This window comes from Terrapene carolina, unplaced genomic scaffold (assembly GCF_002925995.2).
Source record: "Terrapene carolina triunguis isolate 2854851 unplaced genomic scaffold, T_m_triunguis-2.0 Scaffold210, whole genome shotgun sequence".
In the NCBI taxonomy this organism is placed as follows: domain Eukaryota; kingdom Metazoa; phylum Chordata; order Testudines; family Emydidae; genus Terrapene; species Terrapene triunguis.
Genome location: NW_020664561.1, coordinates 27,047,061 through 27,071,374, shown reverse-complemented (window position 1 = coordinate 27,071,374; position 24,314 = coordinate 27,047,061). Strand labels below are relative to the sequence as shown.

The 24,314-nt window shown below is 38.8% G+C and overlaps 1 protein-coding gene across 1 annotated transcript; it reads right to left on the bottom strand.

Moving 5' to 3' along the window:
* Positions 1-1,301: 1,301 nt before the first annotated feature.
* On the bottom strand, positions 1,302-21,111 carry LOC112115859 (protein AKNAD1). The gene is given in 18 exon segments (XM_026655337.1): positions 1,302-1,454; positions 4,228-4,375; positions 5,198-5,282; positions 6,977-7,063; positions 8,929-9,051; positions 10,760-10,860; positions 11,327-11,471; positions 11,620-11,723; positions 12,352-12,458; positions 13,076-13,178; positions 13,654-13,826; positions 14,566-14,734; positions 17,382-17,548; positions 17,985-18,044; positions 18,150-18,301; positions 18,522-18,663; positions 19,137-19,196; positions 19,960-21,111. Coding segments are annotated over 18 exon segments (3,231 nt in total).
* Positions 21,112-24,314: the final 3,203 nt, after the last annotated feature.

Sequence of the window (24,314 nt, the reverse complement as noted above, 5' to 3'; positions counted from 1 at the left end):
GCAGTGGGATATTTTGCTCTTGTGCCCTTAATAATGTCTCTGAAAAACTGCTGTCTTCAATTGTTTTTCCCCTTAGATTTGCTTCCCATGGGATCTTACCTACCAACTCCCTGAGTTTGCTAAAGTCTGCCTTCTTGAAATCCATTGTCTTTATTTTGCTGTTCTCCCTCCTACCATTCCTTAGAATCATGAACTCTATCATTTCATGATCACTTTCACCCAAGCTGCCTTCCACTTTCAAATTCTCAACCAGTTTCTCCCTATTTGTCAAAATCACATCTAAACATGGTAGATCAACACTGTTCAGACATTTAACCCACCCCTAGAGGGTGAAAAGTAAAAGCAATCTTCCAAGTATTACTCAGTACACTAGGCCTTTGTTTTTTTAACTATAGTCACAATCTTTGAGGCCAGTTATAAGACCCCTACCCCTTTACCCATACATATTTGGGAGTAATCAAAATATACAGTCTCCTTAATGTGTGAAGTTATTAAAAAGGAATGCTAATAGTATCTAATGTGTGTGATTGGTCCTTAATCGCCAAGTTTGATGCACTAAACCACTCACTGCATTTCAGAATACATATACAATCAGTTTATTAGTGCCAAATTTCCTTACAGGCATAGGAGGAGTCTAGCCCATTTGCAATTTTTTTATTCATAATGCTGAAATAGGTGAAGATTTGTATTACCTGTATTATGAAAGCCAAATCCAACAGATACTAAGAATGTCACAGTACAGATACTGACATTTTAGAATATAAACAGGAGTGATGAGAGATCATTTACTGAGATGCACAAAAGCATATGCTTAACAATACAAACTATTCTTTGAATATGTCCTTCAAAAATTGACAATGTTACAGCTAAAACTCATTTTAAAAAGATTATCTAGGAACAAAGGGTTTCAGTTGTTTCCCTCTGTGATGTTTAATACCAAGCAGGATACAGAGGTGGGTTGTGATATTGCTGAGAACACACTGATGGATGAGATGTTATCTTCCTGGCCCCAAATTACACATTTTAGAAACTACAGCTAAGCTTGGTTACCTAGAGCAATTCTATAAAGAACTACCATTATTGAAGGCTGAGGGAAGTCAGCTATATAGCCATTCTTCACTAATAGATGTGACAACTTTCAAGGGCTCTTGGTTTATAAACTTGGCACTCTGATTTGTTTTTCTGCTCTTAAACTGTTGCTAATACCACACCTAAGGGCAGCTGCTCTCCTAACTTGCACAACTTGTTAATGCACATTTTTCACAACTCAGAGTTCTGTCTCTACATTTCAGCTGACAAATTCAAATGTTTGAAACAGACCAGCTAAAAAACTGCTTACTTCGATGAGTTTTGACTTTAGCTAGATCTTCTGCAACTACTTGTACCATTCGTTCTGTAGTTTCCTTCAAAGTGGTTGCAGTCTGTATTGCATGATCCAAAGTAGAGTTTAAAATCTGGTGGACATAAAACATAGTCAAATTGTTGGATAGTTAATATCTACTTTCTCTGATAATACATATGCTTTAAAGATAAATGTTCCCAAACACAAAAAACAGAAGGGGAAGGAATGTTCAACCTGGGATCTAAGTAACATTTTCAACAATTCTACCCTATAGTATTTTGAAAAGTGCTGCAGGTAGGGTTTTAGATTTTTGGTTGTTTTTTTGGCAGGGCAGGTCCTTGTATTCGTTTGTGTGCAGCCTATTCAATAGCCACATATAAAGCTGTGTACCCAAGAAAGCTACGTGGAGTTGGGGAGGAGGATGTGTACTGGAGGGTACCAGGCCTGCTAGATGTCATCCTCTTCCACAACTACAAAGAAACTCTCTTTTAGCATAGAGAAGGGTGGCCCTCAGCCATTAATCAAAATAAGGGGGAGAAATAGTAGAAAGGGCTAATGTAGCCTGCTGATTCAATGGGTGCACTATACTAAACTGAGGGGGCACCAACCACCCACAGCATCACCCTCTGCCCCAGCACCACCACGCTAACCCTGGCCCAGTCTCCGGGGGGTAGGAGGTAACTGGAGAGCAAGCTTGCCCCACAGCAACAGCTCCTGGCCTGCAGGGCCAGACCTGAGTGGTGCTGCGACCCCATGTGCCATGTTGCAACACCCAGAGCAGGGAGCTGGGCAGAGTCCCACGCAACAGAAATTGCCACTATGGAGCAAGCTTGGGGGGAGGGATAGCTCAGTGGTTTGAGCATTGGCCTGCTAAACCCAGGGTTGTGAGTTCAATCCTTGAGGGGGCCACTTGGGGATCTGGGGCAAAATCAGTACTTGGTCCTGCTAGTGAAGGCAGGGGGCTGGACTTGATGACCTTTCAAGGTCCCTTCCAGTTCTAGGAGATGGGATATCTCCATTAAATAAATAAATAATAAATAACCCACCACCATGCCTCCCCTCTGCATGGGACTTGGAGAAGTGTATGTTTGGTTGTATGATTTCTGTGTCTGCAAATGCACTCATGAATCCACACTAAAGCCACCTGAAGTAATGCACACAATGTAAATTGTAGTAAACAAACATTTGAGAATGAATCTATTCCCTGCTTTGGTTAAAAAAGTATTGTATGATACACCCGCAAATAAGACATTGAGAGTATCTAAAATAATACTTTAGATAGTCCTGCAGTACAAAGGTTAGAAAAGTATATCCTCAAATGACATTTTTAAAGACTGAAACATCAATTATATTTTGCCAATAAATCTTGATTAAATAAATTCCTCAACTGAACCATAATGAAATTGGTTGTCCATGAGTGGGAACACCTCTCCTCTGACAGGAACTGGAAGAAAAGGACTGGGGAGCTGTGGGCTATTTTGGAAGGAATAGGGACCTAGTTAAGCATCTGACAGTAAGAGAGTTCTTTGAGGAACAGGAAAAAGAAGCAACAACCTGAGGGCTTGTGGGTATCTGGCTCAAGAAGAGAGCCAGATGACAGCCTGACAGTGAGAGCAGGCTGGAGGCAGCAGCTTGGGACTGCGAAGGGCTGGGTGAAAAGCTGAGTAGGAACACAAGCTGTTGATAACAGGGAGCCAGCAGTACCCTGTAGTTAAGAAGCGTGATGCAACTGCATGTACAGACAATGGACAGGACAAGAGAGGTCCTGAATGAGATCAGACAACAACATGACTGAATTCTGGCACCCGGAAAGGGGTGGACTGGAAGGACTAGAACTGAGAAGCCCCTCAGGTTACTCTGATGCTGGAGTCCTGTGTTGGACTGCCTCAGGGCCTGAGTTAGCTAATACTTTATATTTTTTTTAAACTGTTTAAGCCATCGCACCCAGAGGATTTCCACACTTCCATAGTGCTAGCCCTAACGTATCCTTTTCCCACTGCATGAGTGTGGCATTTAGGAGACACCTAGGGCTACAGTCTGGTGCATGAAGTGCCTAGAGTGTGACTGCTTCTTAGCTTGTGGTATGTAAAGCATAACAGTCCCAGCTTTAGCCCCTTTACTCTGTGTAAAAGAACCCCTAAAATCCCTGTATCCACCCAAGGGAGGATTCGATTCCCCCAGTGCAGGCGCTGCAGGCAACAGCTGTAAGACTGCTTTCAAAGGATCCTCTCCCAAGTCCTGGTGTAAGGGGCATACTGGGGGAGGGAGAGGTGTGTTGAGGGAGAAGCTCTGTATGTAGCACTGTGGAGATTCTGGGCATTACAGGGAGGCTGCTCTGGTTTAGACAGGCCTCCAGGGCTGTCTAAATTACAGTGTAGGCGACAAAGCAGCCCCAGATCAGGAAAGTGTAAAAGTGGCTTAACGCCACCTTCGCCTCCTGTCTACCTAAGCTGCAAGTTCTGTGCTGTGTATTTTAGAGGCATAGCACAGAATTTCACTCCAGCTCTCTGAGTGACTGATGTATCTCAACTCCCTCAATGGCAACCTGCAGCTGGGTCAGTGACAATACTTATGCCTTGTGCTGAAGTTTATTTAGGGAAATATTTGTTTTATTGGAGTAAATGGAACCTACTATTACTGAAGCAAAAAAAAAAAAAGTTAAAAATAAGCCAGTTTCAACATGACACGTTAATAAATAACACACTTTCATATTTAAAAGCCAACAAGACACCTTTAGCACCTCACAAAGCACTGAATGCAAAACAAGTTGGATTATAATCATTAGCATCTATGGGTGAGATTTCAAAAGTGCTACTGAAAGTCAGTGGGACTTGTTGCTCCCGAGTCGCGTAGACATTTTTTAAAATCACACTCTAAATTCTTACCTTTGTGTCAGTATAACTGGTGTGTCTGTTTCTAATATTGATCATTGATTTACTTCCATAAACCTTCCTGCTGGCTAGGTATTGAGGTGAAAGAATAATTGTATCATGCATCCTTGAGTAGCAGGTTTTGGGAGTCTCTAAGTTGTCTCTAGAAGGTAATACATAAAATATTCACAAAAACATTTTATAGTTACAAAACAAAATGTGTTTAAACAATGTGTGTTCAATGTCTATAACTTTTTAGCATCCTTGCATCATAATTTCAGTAGAGTTCTTCATTTGTTTAATCATAAAATACAACTGCATAGTTAGTGTTACATTTATAACATACATCTTATAGTCACAGACAAACAAACCTTCAGGGAAGGGGCAGGGAATCTGGCATCATCAAATTATCCTCATTAGAATGTTTAGCACTGCCTGCTCTGGAAGCAGGAGAGAAGCCCAAAAAGCTTTTCATTTATTTAATTTCTTTGCCAACCTTCCCTACCTCCGCACACATTGTCAACACTATAAGAACCTGTCCTACTTCATATACTCCAGATATAATTTAATATTAGCAACAAGTAAAAATAGGGAAAGACATTTCTGAGATGGATAAATAGTACTGCAATATCATTATTCCTATACACAACGTCACTGCCAGGCCTGTTATCTGGAATGATAATGACACATTTAGTTAATGAAAAGAGACCTCTTGACTGGATCCTATACTAAAAGAATTAGCTAAATTTCTAGTTCTTCCATGTAATCGAAAAGTTTCAGAAAAAAATCTAGTTAAATCTGTTCAAAATGGCATTTACATTATATATTTTACTTTCATTAGTGACTACTATTCTAATATATAGTACATATTGCATAGGTATGGAGTTGTGCCACTTATGACATTAGTGAATTTGGCCCACACTATATCTTCAATAGTCACATCTTCTGTGGTACTAATTTATATAAAGCTACTGGTAACACTTACTTGTCAGAAAGTCTGTATACAAATTGATCTGGCTGCTTACTTGTACAAACACTATTGGCGGCAATTCTTTTCTTCTGTGAAGAAGCTGAAATTTTGGAGGCCATAATTAAACAAAATATAACAAATATATAGAAAACTATACTTTCTTATATTTAGCACAAATGACAGAATGGGCTGGTTTTTTAAAAGTGTGTGCGCTCAGTTACCATGGCCATCTGCAGTAATGGAACAGACAAATTAGGCATGGAATTACGTGCACACAACGTTAAAAGATCAGAGCCAGTTGTCTGTTTTTAGGTATGTTACCAGAGAGCATCATACAGTCTTGACGCTGTACCTCTTTCGCCCCTATGTATTACAGTTAAATACTAATTGTTCATCAACACAAAGTGGATTTTAACAGTTTACTATTCCACAGCCTTGGCTCTTAGGATCCTTGTGTGACCTGACATTTGCTAACTCCACAGCTCCAGTCAATGGAATCCCTGCAAAAACATCTCCACTGGAAAGGCCCACTCTAGTTCTAATTTTCATTAGAATACCAACAAAAATATCCAAAAGATTTATTTCTTTACTAAATCAATTTAATAATTAAACCCAACATTCTTTAAACATACACTGTGTTGCCAACTTGCATGATTTTATCATGACTGCTGTTTGTCTTAAAGCCCCAGTTGCAGAAGTTTTTTTAATACTTGAGAATCTCAGATTTAATTTAAAAAATTACCTTTCTAGCCCTTATAATTGTGGAGAAAAGAATGAAATTGTGACCTAAGTGCACCCAAAATGCTTCAAAATGAGAAGACAAAAGAATTAAAAATTGTATCGTTTTTTAAAATCTCAAGCTTTTTGTGGGGGGCCTGACTCATAATTTTTAAATATTTGAGGCTGGAAATACTGCATGCAAATGCATCAACATAATCTCTAGGAATAAGCCCTGTACTGCATGATTGCTCAAAAAACCTGATATGAGAAGGATAATAAATCCTGAAAAGGCAAAAGACAAAGGAGGAGGAGGAATGCAGTAAAAAGATGAAATGAAATTGAAGTAAATGGCAGAGAAAGAAGGGGTAAAGATGAAATATCTTGATCTGCCTCTTGTCTTTTTTCCTTGCCTCCTCTCCTCCTGTACCCAACATATTTCATTCATCTCTTCCCACCTTTTATTATGTGTGCTATGTATAAGCTATGGAAGTCAAGCTACTTTCTTTAACAGCTCCCCCTCCCCCATGCTCTATACAGACATTTAAGAGGTCCCCTAAATATCAAACAGGAAAATGGAAAGGAACACCCATATTTTAGCTATAAATAAGTTAATAATGTTCTGAGGTACCCACTAACTGGAAGTCAAGTTAGAAAGGGAAAACAGTCCTAGATTGTTCCTGGTGATCACTGTGCCATTCTTTTCCAATGTACTACGCAATTCCAAAGTGCATTTCATTGGTGCTCTATATACATAGTTTGTGAAGCACTTTGGAACCCTGCATTAAGGATAAAAAATAGCCTAACTCTAGATGCATTTCTCAGACTCCCTGAGTACAATGTTTGCTTCTCATATCATCATTCCAGCAGTGTTTCAAAATGGTGGGCTCTCTTCTTTGCCCTTCCCTCTTTAGCCAAATCCATTTCTTGACCAGATCAGACTTCAGTTTGTTATTGTACATTTCATTATACTATCTATAAACGTGTCTTTAAAAAGTTTGCACATGATCTATAAAGCATAACTGCCAAGCAAAATCTTTTAAACATAATTAAGACCAATAGTCTGGAATCATTTACCAATATTATTCTTGTCAGATTCCCTGCTGCATTTGTTTCTTTGACAACTAGTGCAGAAATTTATATTCCAATCCCTGTATTGTAAGGCTGTTGAGAAAGCATACTGTAATGACAACTTAGCATTATCATAATAAATACATTAATACGATGTAGCACTTACATAACACTTTACATTTCCAAACAACATGTAGAAATATTAGCTAATTTATCAAAAAGAACAAAGAGTACTTGTGGCACCTTAGAGACTAACAAATTTATTTAAGCATAAGCTTTCATGAGCTAAAACCCACTTCATCGGATGCATGCGGTAGAAAATACAGTAGGAAGATATATATATATACACACAGAGAACATGAAAAAGTGGGTGTTGCCATACCAACTATAACGAGTGTAATCAGTTAAGGTAGGCTATTGTCAGCAGGAGAAAAAAATCTTTTGTAGTGATAATCAGGATGGCCCATTTCCAACAATTGACAAGAAGGTGTGAGTAACAGTAGGGGGAATAATTCTACTTTGTGTAATGACCCATACACTCCCAGTCTTTTTTCAAGCCTAATTTAATGGTGTCTAGTTTGCAAATTAATTCTAATTCAGCAGTTTCTCGAGAAATATAACACTCGTTATAGTTGGTATGGCAACACCCACTTTTTCATGTTCTCTGTGTGTGTGTGTGTGTGTGTGTGTGTGTATATATATATATCTTCCTATTGTATTTTCCACTGCATGCATCCGATGAAGTGGGCTGTAGCCCACAAAAGCTTATGCCCAAATAAATTTGTTAGTCTCTAAGGTGCCACAAGCAGTGGCGTAGCCAGGTGGAGGGAAGAGGGGGAGCGGGGAAAAAAAGGCGCCACCCACTGCGGTGCTTTTACTGACGGGGCAGCGCTCCAGGTCTTCGGCGGCACCTCGGCGGCGGGACCTTCACTCGCTCCGCAGGTCTTCGGCGGCATTTCGGCGATGAAGCTTCAGTACCGCCGAAGACACCCGGAGCAAGTGAAGGACCCGCCGCCGAAGACCCGGAGCGCCGCCCTGTCAGTAAAAGCGCCGCAGCGGGTGACGCCTTTTTTTCCCCCCTGCTCCCGGGTGAGTAAAATTAAAAAGGCGCCACTTGTGCTCGGTGGGGGAGCGGCCGCTGCCCCGCTCCCCCCCTAACTATGCTACTGGCCACAAGTACTCCTCGTTCTTTTTGCTGATACAGACTAACACGGCTACCACTCTCAAACCTAGCTAATTTATATTCACTCTGGCCCTGTGAAACAGATAAGTATCATCATTTCCATTGTACAGATGAGGAAACAGGCAGAGATTTAAGAGACTTCAAAGGTTGCTGCGGGTGCTCGACATTTCGGAAAACCAGGCTCTCATTGACTTGCTGAAGTTAACACAAGTCAGTGGCAGAGGTGGCATAAGAACTGAGGAATTTCTGTTCATTTCTCTAGACCACACTGTATAGGGGGCCAACAGGAAATGACTGCTGGCATAGTGGTGGTGCCTGTGACTTCGGCATTTTGAAGAGGTTGGTGGAAAACTGGAAATGTCATCGCTCCCACCAAGTGAAAAATGGACAGTTCCACTGTGGTTGTGGAAGAACTGAGGTGAGGCTAGACTTTGGGTTACTGCTCCTTATGTAGCTTTGGAACTAAATATTTAATTCTTCTTCGAGTGCTGGTCCCTATGTGTATTCCACTCATGGGTCTGTGCCATGTAAAGCTTAGCTTGTGGTTTGTAACCTTTTTGGCAACACACTATACTCACGAGTTGAACTGAGGTTTTTATTTCTACATAAGGTGTAGGACTGAACAAATTCTTTATAATTCCCAAGTTTAAACCAATCTCCGTTTCCCCTATTGCACCTCCATCTGAGATCTGCAAACAAGTGATATAGGTAAAATATTACACTGCAAACAACATTTCCACACAAACATGTTTTTGGAGCTATGAAACCACTATACCTTTGCTTTGTTCTTTTAATCCTGCTCTACGTGATTTATAATTTTTAGTCTTGTGTTCCAGAAATTCATCACTGTGTGACTCATGAAAGGAATCACAGAATGAGATGTCTTCTGAATCACTGCCTAAAAGAAATTGTATCAAAGAGGTCTTACATAAATATTACAGCTCATAAGCTGGGTGCTGTAGCTTTATATCTAGGTACCCACATAGCTTCCAGCACTCTAGGATATGAGTGCCACACAAACATTAATGAATTTCTCCTCACAACATCCCTGTGATGCAGAGAAGTATCATCTCCATTTTACAGATGGGGACCTAAGGCACAGAGAGATGCACTGACTTGCACAAAGTCATATGTGTCGAAGCTAAGAACTGAACTCGAATCTCACCAGTGTCAGGCCTGTGCCTTTACACAAGACAAACTTCCTGTCCTAAGGTAGGTTGTCCCACTGAAGTCTGACTCAGTAATTTTTTTCCTTAAAATTGCTGAAGGTTGACCTGCCTCTCCAGAACCACTGGAAACCAAGGGGACCACAAAAGAGAGTGGAGGAGAGAGTGTTGAGTGTGGCACTCATATAACACCTTGTACTAGCTCAGGGGTCGGCGACCTTTCAGAAGTGGTGTGCCGAGTCTTCATTTATTCACTCTAATTTAAGGTTTCGCATGCTAGTAATACATTTTAATGTTTTTAGAAGGTCTCTTTCTATCAGTCTATAATATATAACTAAACTATTGTTATATGTAAAGTAAATAAGGTTTTTAAAATGTTTAAGAAGTTTCATTTAAAATTAAATTAAAATGCAGAGCCCCCCAGACCAGTGGCCACGACCCGGGCAGTGTGATTGCCACTGAAATTCAGCTCGCGTGCTGCCTTTGGCACACCTGCCATAGGTTGCCCACCCCTGTACTAGCTGATCCATATAACAGCACTGGTAACAGAGTTAAAGTATTAGTTACCAATATGTATCTAAATGGAAAGGCATCACAGAGAAAAGAGGGGCAAAAGGTATCCCAGAATTCAGGTGGGACAAGCAGCCCACATGTTCTGATCTGAAATCAAACCCAGAAACAGCTCATGCCTTCCAATTCACACATGGAGTACGCTCACCTTCACAGTACCATCGTCGACCCAGGACAGTGCAGTGGGAGGGTGTGGAGTCAGGGTTGGCTGGAAGAAAGGCTGCCTATTGTCCTTCCTCTGCCCCCAGAGAAGTTAACTTAACTTCTGAGGGAGCTGGGAGCTGCCCTGCCCAATGGGGCACGGGACATCCTTGGCAGTGAGACTCCAATGGAACACTGCTGTTAAGGAGTTGGGGAGGCTGCAAGGGTTGTATGAAGGATCCATAAGGTTTAAGACAGCATTTCCACCCTCCTTCCCATCAGCAGAATGATGGGGAATAATCTGAACAAGGGATGCTGGGCAGAGATTTTCTCATAAAAATCCCCACTCTTTTTCATGGGGGAGGAAATAATCTGGCCCAGAAATTTTGAAACACTTTAGGGGCCAAGTTTTCAAACTACCCTCAGAGATATGCTGAAATTGGGAGTGCACTAGTTAGCATACACAAAAACCTGCAAATGCATGAGCAAAACGGAATTTTGTACACACCAGTGACCTTCTACACATGGAAGTGTCATGGGTGCTTTTTTGAAAGCCTATTTGAAAATGGGGTCCTAGTAGCCTAGCCAGTAAAGTTTGGTAAAAGTCCATTAAGATCTTCATACTCTGAAGGTCTTGTGAGATGACATCAAATTACTATAAGGACTCAATAGTGGTTAAATATACAGTTCTGGCCACTGTATGCAATCTCTACTTACAAAGGTTAGTACCTGACAAATCTAGCTCCACTGCTTTTTCCTGAATGAAGACTGAATACCTTCCACATTTTGACTTTTCATTATCAGTTTTTCTGTCCTCTGTCTTTTTATTTCTACATGTTAAAAACAAAAATAGTACAAGATCTGAATTAAATGTTAACAACTGTATGAAAAGTTTTTGAACATTAATACCTATGGTATTAATATTGCCAAATTATTAATTCAGGAAAAACAGATTTATTCATCATATGAACTATATCCATACTAAATGGTCTAATCTTGGGAAAAAATCGTATTACACCTTGAATTATAGTATGGATCATGGCATTGAAAGCCAGATTCAGCAGAGCAGTTAAACACGTGTTTAAGTTAAGCATGTGAGTAACCCCACCTCTATTCAGCAAAGCATTTAAGAAATCTTAGGTGTGTGCATTTATATACATGTGCACACATGAACGCAGACAGGCACAATGGTTTGAAGGACACAGTTACTCTAATAACACCCACCGGAATACTTTTGAAGTTTGTTAATGTTTTGATTTGTTTTGGAGCTTAGGGCGATAGTCAGCACATGCTCACCTATTGACAGAACAGGAACAAAGTTCTTTGTTTGCATTTTTTGACCAGTGTATTTTCCATTTGGGATATAGAGCAGCTTCATGTGCATTTGAACAGTTTTCTATCCTTCCACAAAAACAATGATCTGAGGGATGTGCTAAATTGCCTAAAATGATCCGGGGAAAAAAGAAAGAATTGGATAGTGGGTGAATTTTACCAGAGTTATGAAATTATACAAATTATTGAATAAAATGGAATAAAATTATTGAAACGATACAAATTATTAAATAAAAGCATTTTCCTCTTTCTCCTACCTTGCTCTTGCTGCACATTTAGATTAATAATTTTGTGTTCCAAATTGCACATATTGTAAGACTTGGTTTTGGGTGGAGATTTCATTTGCCAAAAGTTTAAACTCCTGAATAAACAAGACAGCATACAGAAGTACTAATATGATAAAAGTAAGTAAAACAACCAAACTTAATGCTGAAGGTCTACACAAATGTATCTTTTTTTACTTATGTTTGTCACTGTTCAGGCAAGGCCCTTTTTTAATCTGGATGTTGGATTTTGTCTCCAATATTTTTAATATAATTGTAGAACTAATTTATTACTTAACTTTTAGTTACCGTGGGTGAAATTCACTTCCATGCAGAAGGCCAACATAAGACCTATGCTCTACTTAAGCCCTCAAAATAATGTTTAAGTGGAACTTAAGTGATGTAATAGGCCTTGTGCTAGTCCTCTGGATAGGGTTGAATTTCACTGAGTGAAATGCTGTCATTGAAGTCACAGGAAGTTTTGCTATTTTTTAGTAGGGTCAAGATTTCATCCTGATTTATTGCCTGTGTAAAATGTAAAAACACAATAATTGTTTCCAACCAGATCTTCCCATGTTCAAAGACAACCAGCTTTACTTTGAATTGAGCCTACCACAATGCATTAAATTTCAGAGTCCAACAGCAAAACTTGTATCCATGAATGCATACACTCATTTTGGCTGTTTACAAATATTTTTAATCAGCCAAAATACATAAAGCACTTACCCTTTTGGGTTTTCTTGATTAGTGTTACGTTTTTGACTTAATATAAGCTGCCTTTGGGATTCCAGGCCTCCAGGCCCATTGTCTGCCTCAGGTGGAAGGAAGCACTGCTGTACCACAAACCAGAACATAAGATTTTTATACACTTATTCACATTATTGTGTATTTCTCAAGAAATATAATGTGAGTAACACATATATTTGGATATAATTTTTCCATGGCTTTAGCAATGCTTTTTCTTGCTTTATTATCCACTCACAATTCTAGGCTATATTAAATGGACTGCACAGAGTCTGCACATTATCCCCATTCTATAGTGAGACACAAAGGTGAAATGACTTTGTTAGTGTAGGTTTCAGTGGATCTGGCAAGGATTCATGTTTTTTTCCTTGCAGCCCTAAACAAGCACAAATGATACTATTTAAAATCCAATAGTTGCCTATGCAACTTCTTCCAGAACAGTTCCCCTCAGAATCAAAGCACATTATGAATGCTTCACAAGTTTTGACAGCAACATTCCTAAACCTGAATCATCTTACTTGGCATTTGTACAGCAATGTTCTGATATACTGTAGTACCTCAACAATGACAACAGTTGAGTTGGCTTGTTGTGCAAACTTAACATTGGGACAGTAGAATATAATCTAATATAAATTATCCCATTGGATAAAATAAACAAACAAGTTCATCCAAAAAATTTAATTATGCAAGAAAATAGACCTTGTACCATTACATCTGAAGAGAGCTTATTTGCTAGCAGTCCTGCTTTTTCCAGGGGCTCCATTCCTTTTACATAGGCAGATGCATCTCTTTTTTGTAATCCCAATTGGCTAAGGGAAAAGCAATTTTTATTTTAAAATACTGTTTTTTCAAACATATTAAAAACACTGTTTTTTAGCAAGATTATCATCATATGATTCTCCAACAGGGCAGGATTCAACAAAGATACAACACACAGAAATATACTAATACTCTGCTGAGTCACTAAAGAATGGAATAGGTAGTGATTTTGGATACTGGCATACCTTCAACCTGTTTTAAAAAAAATTACTGAAGGGAATAATTGTGCACTGGCAGGATTGTTGGATCGGGTCCCCCAATATGTCTTTTCCATCTTGAATATCTATGGTGACAATCGAGGCCATGCAGTGGCATGATCTAACACTCAGTTAAATTAATGATATTCTTTTGACTTCAGTGGACATTTGATCAGATATGTTCAATAAATGTCTTCATACTTAGTAAGTAATTATAAATCCATTTTAGTAAATGACTTCAACACCTATCAGAAAGTTCAACACTTACATTTTAGGAAAAGGATCACAATTGTCATCTTGTAAAGAAAGCTGACTGGTTTTCTTTGGGATCACATCGATTGCATGACTTCTATTCTCTCCCTCATTCCTTTCATTATTATGAAAATTCACTTCAGTAGCAGACCTTTCTGGAGGATCACTAATGCTTGAAACCACAGATCTCTGTACAAAGTAACCATATTATAGATAGCATAAAGACATTTACAATAGATTGTCATTTACTGTATTCCCTAAAATCTTGCCTCCTGCAACCCAAGATTTCCTGAATATCTATGCAATTCAGGATTCAAAGAGGAATCATCAGAATTCATATGATATTTCAAACAATTAGTACAGTTAGAAAGCATTTAGCTTGGTCACATGTAGAACAGTGGGAAACCACCAATTTCCACTTTGCAAGCTATGATCCAGGACTAAACATTATCATTTTCACCAGCTTTCTGTGACACAAAAGAATTTGATCCTTTGAGCCAAACTGAGATTTTTATGAATCTCAATGAAGCAGAAAGTTACCATTTTCATAGCTTTTCTCTATTAAATGGCAGTGATTCACTTGCAAAAACTGCTTTTCAATTTTTGCAAAGATTAGAATATTTTGCTTTTCTGAAACCCCCCCCCCCCACTGAGACTGGCAATCTTTTCCCCCAACACAGCTGTAATCACATATTTAGGTTTTGATCAACATGGCTAATGAGATATCTTAAAGTTTACATTCAGGAATAAAATACATTACTTTTTTGAATTAACATTCTGCATTGTAGCAAGATATTCACTCTTAGAAACATAAGGGCAAATTCTCTGCTTGGGTATACTTGCGCAACCCTACTGAAATTAATGGGGTTTGCATCAGTGTAACTGAAAGAAGAGTTTGGTCTGTAGATTATAGAACTTGATGAGTTACCTCACGAAGACGAGAACAGGATGAACACACAGATTCACATGGAGTGAGCGAAGGAGATGTAGGAGATGTTGTGAATGAAGATGGACATGGACTACATATATTGTCATCAATTTTCTCTTTGACATCTTCAAGCAGCATACCAAGCCTAAATATTTCCCCCTCCACCTTTCTAAACCCAAATACAAAACACAGAGTTATATAATCAGCCTTTCAATAAACTTCTGGCTTTTTGTATATCACTGCAGTATCAAAGTTGCCGCACTGTCCAAAAATAAAACAATACCATTACAAAATTAAATAGATTAAATGAATCCACAGTTAACTGCTGGAATCTATAAAAAGGGAAATAAGGACAACACGGGGAATTACAAACCAGTCAGCTTAACTTCAGTACCCGGAAATATAATAGAGCAAATAATTAAGCAATTTGCAAACACCTAGAAGATAATAAGGTGATAACTAACAGTCAGCATGGATTTGTCAAGAACAAATTGTGTCAAACCAACTTAATAGCTTTCTTTGACAGGGTAACAGGCCTTGTGGATATGGGGGAAGCGGTAGATGTGGTATATCTTGACTTTAGTAAGGCTTTTGATACTATCTCGCATGACTTTCTCATAAACCAATGGTTCCCAAATGATGGGGCACGCCCCTCAGGGGGGGCAAAGAGGAATGTTTGGGGGGGTGCACTCCCCATGGGAAGCAGGGAGGGAGCGCACCCCAGCTCCACTCCACCCCCAGCTCTGCTCCTGGCCCTGGCCCCAGCCTCAGCCCCCTTGCCCCTGCCCATGTCTGTCCGTCCCCCGCTGGGAGCCATGGCCCCGCTCCCGGCCTCGTTCCCGGGGTGTGGGTGTGTGTGTGTGTGTGTGTGTGTGTGTGTGTGTGTGTGTGTGTGGACAGAGGTAAAGTGGGCATGACCCTGAAAAGGTTGGGGACAACTGTCATAAACAAACTGGGGAAATACATCCTAGATGGAGCTACTGTAAAGTGGGTGCATAACTGGTTCGAAAACCATTCCCAGAGTGTAGTTATCAGTGGTTCACAGTAAAGCTGGAAACGCATATTGAGTAGGGTCCCACAAGGATCAATTCTGGGTCTGATTCTGTTCAATATCTTCATCAATGATTTAGATAATGGCATAGAGTACACTTATAAAGTCTGCAGAGGATACCAGGCTGTGAGGGGTTGCAAGTACTTTAGATGATAGGATTAAAATTCTAAATGATCTGGACAAACTGGAGAAATAGTCTGAAGTAAATAGGATGAAATTCAATATGGATAAATGCAAAGTACTCCACTTAGGAAGGAACAATCAGTTGCATATATACAAAATGGGAAATCACTGCCCAGGAAGGAGTACTGCGGAAAGGGATCTGGGGGTCATAGTGGATCACAAGCTAAATATGAGTCAACAGAGAAACACTGTTGCCAAGTAAAGCAAACATCATTCTGGGATATATTAGAAGGAGTGTTGTAAGCAAGACACAAGAAGTAATTCTTATGCTCTACTCCGCGCTGATTAGGCCTCAAATGGAGTATTTTGTCCAGTTCTGGGCACCACATTTCAGGAAAGATGTGGATAAATTGGAGAAAGTCCAGAGAAGAGCAACAAAAATAATTAAAGGTCTAGAACAGTGGTCTCCAAAGTGTGGGGTGCGCACCCCATGGGGTGTGCAAGAGGAGCCTTGAGGGGGCGCGGCAGGAGGAGCGTTTTTTTTTTTTTTTGCTTAGGCAGTTCGGGCGGGAGCCAAGCGGGGTTTTTTTTTTTTTTTGCTTTGGCAAAAATGGTAGAGCCGGCATGGCAGGGGGAGCGTGCTCAAATTTTTTTTACTGATAGGGGTGCATGATCAAAAAAGTTTGGAGACCACTGGTCTAGAAAACATGACCCATGAGGGAAGATTGAAAAAATTGAGTTTATTTAGTCTGGAGAAGAGAAGACCAAGAGGGGACATGATAACAGTTTTCAAGTACATAAAAGGTTGTTACAAGGAGGAAGGAGAAAAAATTATTCTCCTTAATGGCTGAGGATAGGACAAGAAGCAGTGGGCTTAAATTGAAGAAAGAGCGGTTTAGGTTGGACATTAGGAAAAACTTCCTGTCAGAAACTGAGAATTAATAAGAAGAGTCAGAGAGGCAAAGGCCAAAAAAAAGGCAAGAGAGCCATGAAGTCATCTGTGAGCACAGTGTGACCCTGGGAAAAAATGGAGAGCACTTTTGGGTCTGTTGTCTGAAGAGGCTTTGCTGTAAGCTATGAAACTGCTTCTTTTGTTCTGAGCTCCTCCTGTGTTTGGAGAAGCAGGACTTTGCACATTCGTTGTAACTAAACAAGACTGCATCAAAGTGAATACCAGACTCCATCAATTTCTACATGCAACTGGAACATCCTCAGGGCCCCAAAATTTGACTAGCCCCTCAGGTCGAAAATGTGCAACAATATTACTTCTGTACCTCGCAGGGATACTGTGAGGATAAATTAATTAATTACTGCCAGGTGCTCATATACTATGGGCTGGTCTACACTGCCGCGCTAGTTCGGCGGCTGGGGATCGAAGTTCCGAGTTCGATTTATCGCGTCTGGTCTGGACGCGATAAATCGAACCAGGAAGTGATCCCCGTCGACTGCAGTACTCCAGCTCAACGAGAGGAGTACCGCGGAGTCGACGGGGAGCCTGCCTGCCGCGTGTGGACCGCGTCTGAACCGCGGTAAGTTCGAAGTAAGGTATGTCGAATTCAGCTACGTTATTCACGTAGCTGAATTTGCGTACCTTACTTTGACTTGGGGGGTAAGTGTAGACCAAGCCTAAGGGAGCATAGACATACAGACATACTATTTAGCAGGCATCTCTGACCTGTCGGGATCAAACTCGCCAACACTTATGGATTTGTGATTGTAGTTCTGTAGCTGTAAAAGACGATGCTCCTCCTTAGTGGCTAAATATTTCCGTTCCAATGTGTCAAGGTATCCTTTTAGTTCCTTTAATACCTTCACCAATAAAAGAGATGTAAATAATGAATGACTTTACTATTTAATTGGACAGAACAATTAACAACACTCTGTGGTCCACAGCAGATGTACAAATAGACGGTTAAATTGTGGGGTATTGATTCAGGTCTTTGCTCAAACAAAACTCATAATAACTTCAATGGCAATTTCCCTGAGTAAGGGCTGCCTTCATAAATAGTTTGGTTTAAGATTTTCAAAGGAGTCTAGGGGATTCAGACACATATTGTCAATCTCAAACTTCACCTTGGCCTTTTTCATGCGTATAACTTAATTCTGGAATGGAGGAAAGAGTTTAATTTGTTATTAAATATATCTTTCTGAACAACACTGAAAATTTCACAACAATAAATACAGGTCCAATGCCATTTAAAGCACATTTCAATTCCCTGCAATACATGTGAAAAAAATAATTTACCAGACAGCGATCTTGCAAAGGGAAGGCCTCCTGCATTACACATTTAGAAAATTCTTCCACCTTCAATAGAAAATTGGTAGATTGTATTTGGGATTTTAGATTTCATAAAAAAAAACAAGAGCATCAATATTAAGTAAGTATTGAAACAAATCTCTTTCATATTACTTTAGCTTTCAGTTGCTCTGCCTGCTCCTTTAGCATTTGAGACATCTTTTCTCCTTTTGTTGTATTTTGCATCAAGTTAGGATTTAAACAGTGTACTTCTCCTGCTGAACTGGCTGACGGTAATGATGAAATCATTCTCCCAGATTGTAATCCTATATAACATAATGAAAATAAAGAGTAAAGTACTAACTGGATTTCTGTATACAGCTTTCCAGATTATTATTCCATTAATCCAGGGGACTGGACTAGATGACCTCTCGAGGTCCCTTCCAGTCCTATGATTCTATGATTATGGAACAGAATAACAAAAGTGCACAATTATGTAAAATAAGGAACCTCTGTTATTTGTATAACCACTGTAATTTCAACTACCTGAAAAAGATGCTTGGTACAAACCAAGCAGAGGCTGGATAGGAACAGTAAGGGGATGAAATATAGACTCTTCAGAAGCTGCACCCATACATCTTGAGTGAATGGAAAGGTTTGGATTAGGAGAAGCTGAATGAGTATATATCTGTTAAAATATACAAAACAATATTTTAAAATAAAAGAACAGCTTTATATATAAAAATATTCACTTGGAATGCTAAAAGGAAACTATTTTAATACTGTATATCCTTACAGAAGTTGGTTAGAAGGAGTTATTTAAATTACACAAAGAATATGGAATAAATTATTTTTCACTTTTTATTAACATATTGAAAAATTTCAGAATATCTGTGTTTATTTCCCATAAACACACCAACTTATGAACATGTATGTTTCTAGTTGGCCTATTCTCACTGTATGTGTTTTAGACATCTAAAAGTCTCAAGTTACTTTGCCAAATCTATCTTTAGAGAAGTTCTATAAATAGGAACAACAATATAAAAGGTTGTTTAGTAGAATATACGCTTCATATCAGACCCTTAGAGAGAAAATATACTGTACTAAGAAAAAGCTCTCCTAAACAATTTATCTGATTTTATAATATTCTGGTAGATTTACCTTAGGATCAAACCTCAAATGATCAATACGATTCTGAGCCTCAGCATGTTTTGTCAGCAACTTGCATTAATCCAGAAATAATAAAGAAAAAAAGTATTAATGTGTTGTAATAAGTCTTCCTTATATACTAAGGCCCTGATCCTACAAAGATTTAAGCATGTGCTTAGCTTTACACATGTGAGTAGTCTCAATGACTGAGTCTAAATATGAAAAGTGACCGTTAAGTGATCTATTTACAACCAGAATAAAGGAAATCCTAAAATATTGGAACAAATCATTTAAAGGGAATCAGTCAGGTAGCATAGGTGATCCTCAAAGACGTTTATAAATCTTAAAGATCCATTGGCAAAATCACCATTGACGTAAATAGGATCTGGGTAAAACACAATATGAAAACAAACCTTTAATTATTTCTTTAAGATATTAAACATTTCAATTAAAATAATTTTGGCGAGATTTAAACATTTTCCTAGAGTATTAGAAACAACGTTTTGCAAGTATGTGAGAATTAAAAAATGAAATTGACTATAACCAATTTCATAATATTTTGAAGGGAAACTTTTTAAATTATTAATAATTAAGGTATCACTCTATAACATCATAAAATATGTCAGTTTATGGAAGTTATGGACTGAAAGCCCAATCCTACAATCCTTTACTCGTATAAGTAATTCTTAATTAAATTAGTAGAACCACTGACTTCAGTGGAACCACTTGCATATAGGACTACTCATGATAGGCTCTGATGGACTGTCTCTTTCATTTCCCTTGGCATAAATATTTTATTAAATCCAGGACTGATATCTGAAAAGATCTCATTTACCTCTAGCTGTTGTAAAAGTTCAGGAATTCTCATTTCTTCTTCTTGATTCTTTACTTCAACAGAATCAAAATAATTCATAGTTTCTAAAACATTGTTCACAATTGCTGATTTACCAACCAAATTAGGCGAGAATTTGGTTCTTTTAATTATGGGAGCTGATTTATCACTGTTATTTCTTTTTGGTATTTTGACTTTTGGAGCAACTTTAGAGAAGTCAGGAAGACAATAATTAACTTGGCCTTGACCATATTTGAGTTCATGAGATGAACCTGTTCTTTCAAACAAACCTTTTTGGTGACTGTGATTTTTTCTTATGTTTTGGAAATTATTTGTATCTTCATTTTCAGCTATCAACTGTGAATTTTCTTGTATGCAGTCTTTCTCATCACCATAAGAAGTAGCTCTGTCACCTATAACAAATTTATTTTCATCTAGCAAATTTTTATCTTTGTAATCATCTTCAGATATTTCTTCTTGTCTGTTTAAATGATAGTCTTCAAAATGCTCTGCCCATTGTTCTGTTAGTAAAGTGCGCTTGGAGCATTCTGAAATCCTAGTTTTAGTGAGGACAGTTTCATCAACACTTTCAGTAAAGGATGTTTCTGGGATAGTTTCACAATCAATTAATTGGCTTGTGTTTGATAACTCTTCTTTGGAAAAATGACGCAAAAGAACATCAGAAATTTTTGAGTTGGTGAAATGTTCCTTCCTATCTAGGCTGCTAAAAGCTCCAACTGATAATTCTGTCTCCAAAGGCATGCCACTCACAGGAGCTTCTATTGCCATTTCAATCATTATTCCATTTGTTCTTGTGGCGGGTGTATGGTGGCTGAAGACCTTTTCTTGAGATAGCTGTTGTGTTTCATAATTTATTTCTTCTTTTAAACTTCTGTTAATTTCAGAACAGGTCAAATTTAAGAAATTATCAGAAATGTTTTCTACAGAAACACAGGCTTTCAAATTATTTGATTCATTATTGTGATGATAAGTTCTTTCTAGGTCTCCATCATAAGGTAAGTCTTCTTGCTCCTCATCAGTTGCATCCTCAGGATAGTCAAAGTTATCTAATAATATGTTATTCACTTGTTTTTTCAGATGGTCAGGTTGTCTGCTTTTACTTGTCCTAATCTGTATGTCTTGATTATATTCCATTTACATTTCATTGGTCCTCAGCTTTCATGTAGAGCTTTTACTATTGTATGTATCAAATTCTGTAATACATGAGAAAACTAGCTCACATTTAAATATATCTTACAATATATTAAGTAAAAGCATAAGCATATATCTTAGATCTGATCCTGCAGTCCTTCTCCACACAAACTTCCATAGTCTTCTTCAGTGGGAGACAGGTACATAAAGGGCCTGATTTTCCTCTCGGTTACACTGGTATAAATCAGGATCAACTCTATTTAAGTCAATAGAGTTACACAAATATCAAATTACTGGGGAAAGGATGTGGCCCACAGTCTATAATACCAGGTTATTTGTCTTTACTAGTTTGTAAACTGCAGTGTTTACAAACTAAATAAAAATGAATAAAGTTAGTAATGGAGCCAAGAACAGTAAAAGCACCTATTTTATGCATAACAAGGGCCAAGATCAGCATAACATGAAGCTGGATTTTTCTACACACAGGGTTAGATTCTGTCCTCACTACAGCAGTAAAGGCATCTTAACCAGCCAACTACTCATATAGTAGCGTTGGGAGAAGGAAGAGCAATCTTCAGATGCTGGAATTACACCTTGCTGGCCACTACCGCCAGCACAACTCAGAGCAGTCTGAGTACAGTGCGGTTTGCTATTGGTCACCTTAAGAAAAATAGCTTTTCTAATGAGCTGGAATTCAAAAATTCCTTTAATTTCACACTGAACACTTCATATGAGAACTTATGTGGTTGCTTTCACTTTTATAGGTATTATTTTATCAGTATTATTTGAGTGCTGCTAGTGTGTTGTACAAACAGGTGCTGGAAAGGAAGAGAGGAAGTTAGGAGCCATCCCCCACCTTTATAGCCTCACATAAGTGTTCTAAATGTGTGAGGCTTATACTTCTCAATCACTTATTTTGAAAGGGTTCTGGGCACATGCCAACTCCTCTATTGACTTCTCAAATCATAAGATGACTCTTTCTCTCCCCTCTCTCAGTGGGACTGGGACTCATCAAGTGATCCTCCCCTCTTCCTCTAGCAGGTTGGCCCTTCCAATTCTAAGGCCAAGCCTGACTATGGGTGGGACTTTTAAAGGTACTCAGTGTTGGCGTACTTTTACTCCAATGGTAAAATTTCCAAGACCTTTGACTATAAACTCTTTTGGCCAAGGACCATCTTTTCATTATATGTGCATATGGAGCCCAGCACAATGGGGACCTAATCTTAATAAGAGACCCTAACCATTACTGCTATTGTGATACTTTACTAGGAAAGTACTCTTCTACATGCCTCTATAAATAGCAGAATAATGTTGTACACCAAAATAATACAACCCAAAACATATGTCTTCTTCTCCCTTCACACAAGGGACTGTGTTACTGCTGCTTTAAGGAAGGTTTCCAGAGATATTTTGAACCTTTGGGAGCACATATATCATCTATCTGCTAGACACAAAAGACAAATATGGGGAATTAAACAGATAACTTTTCTTTAGACAAAATGAAATTTACTGTGCAATACAATTTCATTTCTCATCCTTCACTTCACAGAGCATAATGCATTTCTCACACAACTGTACTCACGGATGATCCCAACAAAGCCTCTTTCTTTGAATCCATTCCTGTTCTCTTGTACTTTGTCACATAAAGTACTGTAGATTCTTTCAGTACACTACCCAGCAATCTTCTTAGCCTCACAAAGTGAGGAATGATATTGTATAGCTAATTCTCACATCATATATGAAAGCAACATAAACTTCAGCAGAAATAGAAGGAAACTTACTTCAATCATTAAAAATGTTGACTTGAACTGAATTGCTGCAAAAAGTGGACAAAATCTGAAAAAGCTACAGAATAAATACTCCCTAATACCAATTGTAGGTGAATGGTTACATTTCCTAGACCACTGCTAGAGTTATAGTAGATGCTCTGGAAATTTATACCTAGGTAGGTATTAAATTTTACAGTTCTAAATGCTTTAGTCTACACGTGATACAGGTACTCTGTTTCACAGTGGGTGCATTTGGTTACATTGGTTGTAACCCTATCTCTAACACAGCCAGGTGAGTACAAGCGCAGTTTCTCAATAAGTGTAACCATATACCTTGCTATTTAATATTACTGTTCCATTCAGTTATGGTTCAATGGTTTCAAAAAGGCCCCACAACACAGCAAACAAACATTTTCTAGTTCTTGGTGGGGACAGCAAATTAGATATATTGGTTATTCAATGCCATAAATACATTATTTATTTTTGTTTTGTAGATTTCATGTACTTTATATATTAAAATATATAAACTGTTTTTAATTTATATCATCTCATTCTTAGGCCCCAGCCTACAGTGACCCAAGACCAGGAACAAATATTTGTGGGGGTGCCTAGATTAGCATTTATAATAATTTTAATTAAGAGACAAAAAATCTAATTTGGGTAACAGCAGGACCAAAAACTCTAGCCCAGGCAGACTATGGAGGTTTGGAGTCAGCAGCAGGAGGAAAGATGATGAATGTCATAGGGCTAGTCTACACTGGGAATTAACATCAGCATAGCCAGTCTCTCAGTGGGGTGAAAAATCTACATCTATGAGATGTAGCTATGCCAATCTAACCCCTGGTGTAGAAAGCCCTAGGTTAATACACAAATTCTTCCTTCGACCTAACTATCTGCTCTCAGCCCTGGTCTATATTACAAATTTATGTCAGTATAACTATGTCGCTCACGGGCGTGGAAAATCCACACCCTTGAGCGACACAATTATACCAACCTAACTCCCGGTGTAGACAGTGCTATGTCAACAGGAGGGCTTCTCTCCTTGATATAGCTATCGTGTCTCAGGGTGGTGGAGTACCTTTGCCAACAGGAGAAGCTCTCCCCATCTGCAAAGGTAGCATAAGCATCTTCAATGATGCGGCTTTGTCCCTACAGTAGACAACTCCTCAGAGAGGTGGATTAATTTAGGGTGACCAGATGTCCCGATATTTAGGTGTTTGTCCTGTGTCCCGACCGATGTTTGGTCAGGACGCAATTTGTCCCAATATTTCGCACTCTGGTGGGGTTTTTTTTTGCTTCGCTGGTGGCCCTCCCATGTGTCCCAATATTTTCTTCCTCTCATCTGGTCACCCTAATTAACTGCAGCAACAGAACACCTCCTGTTAGCTAGGGTTACCATATTTGGAGCCTCCTAAAGGAGGACACTCCACGGGGCCC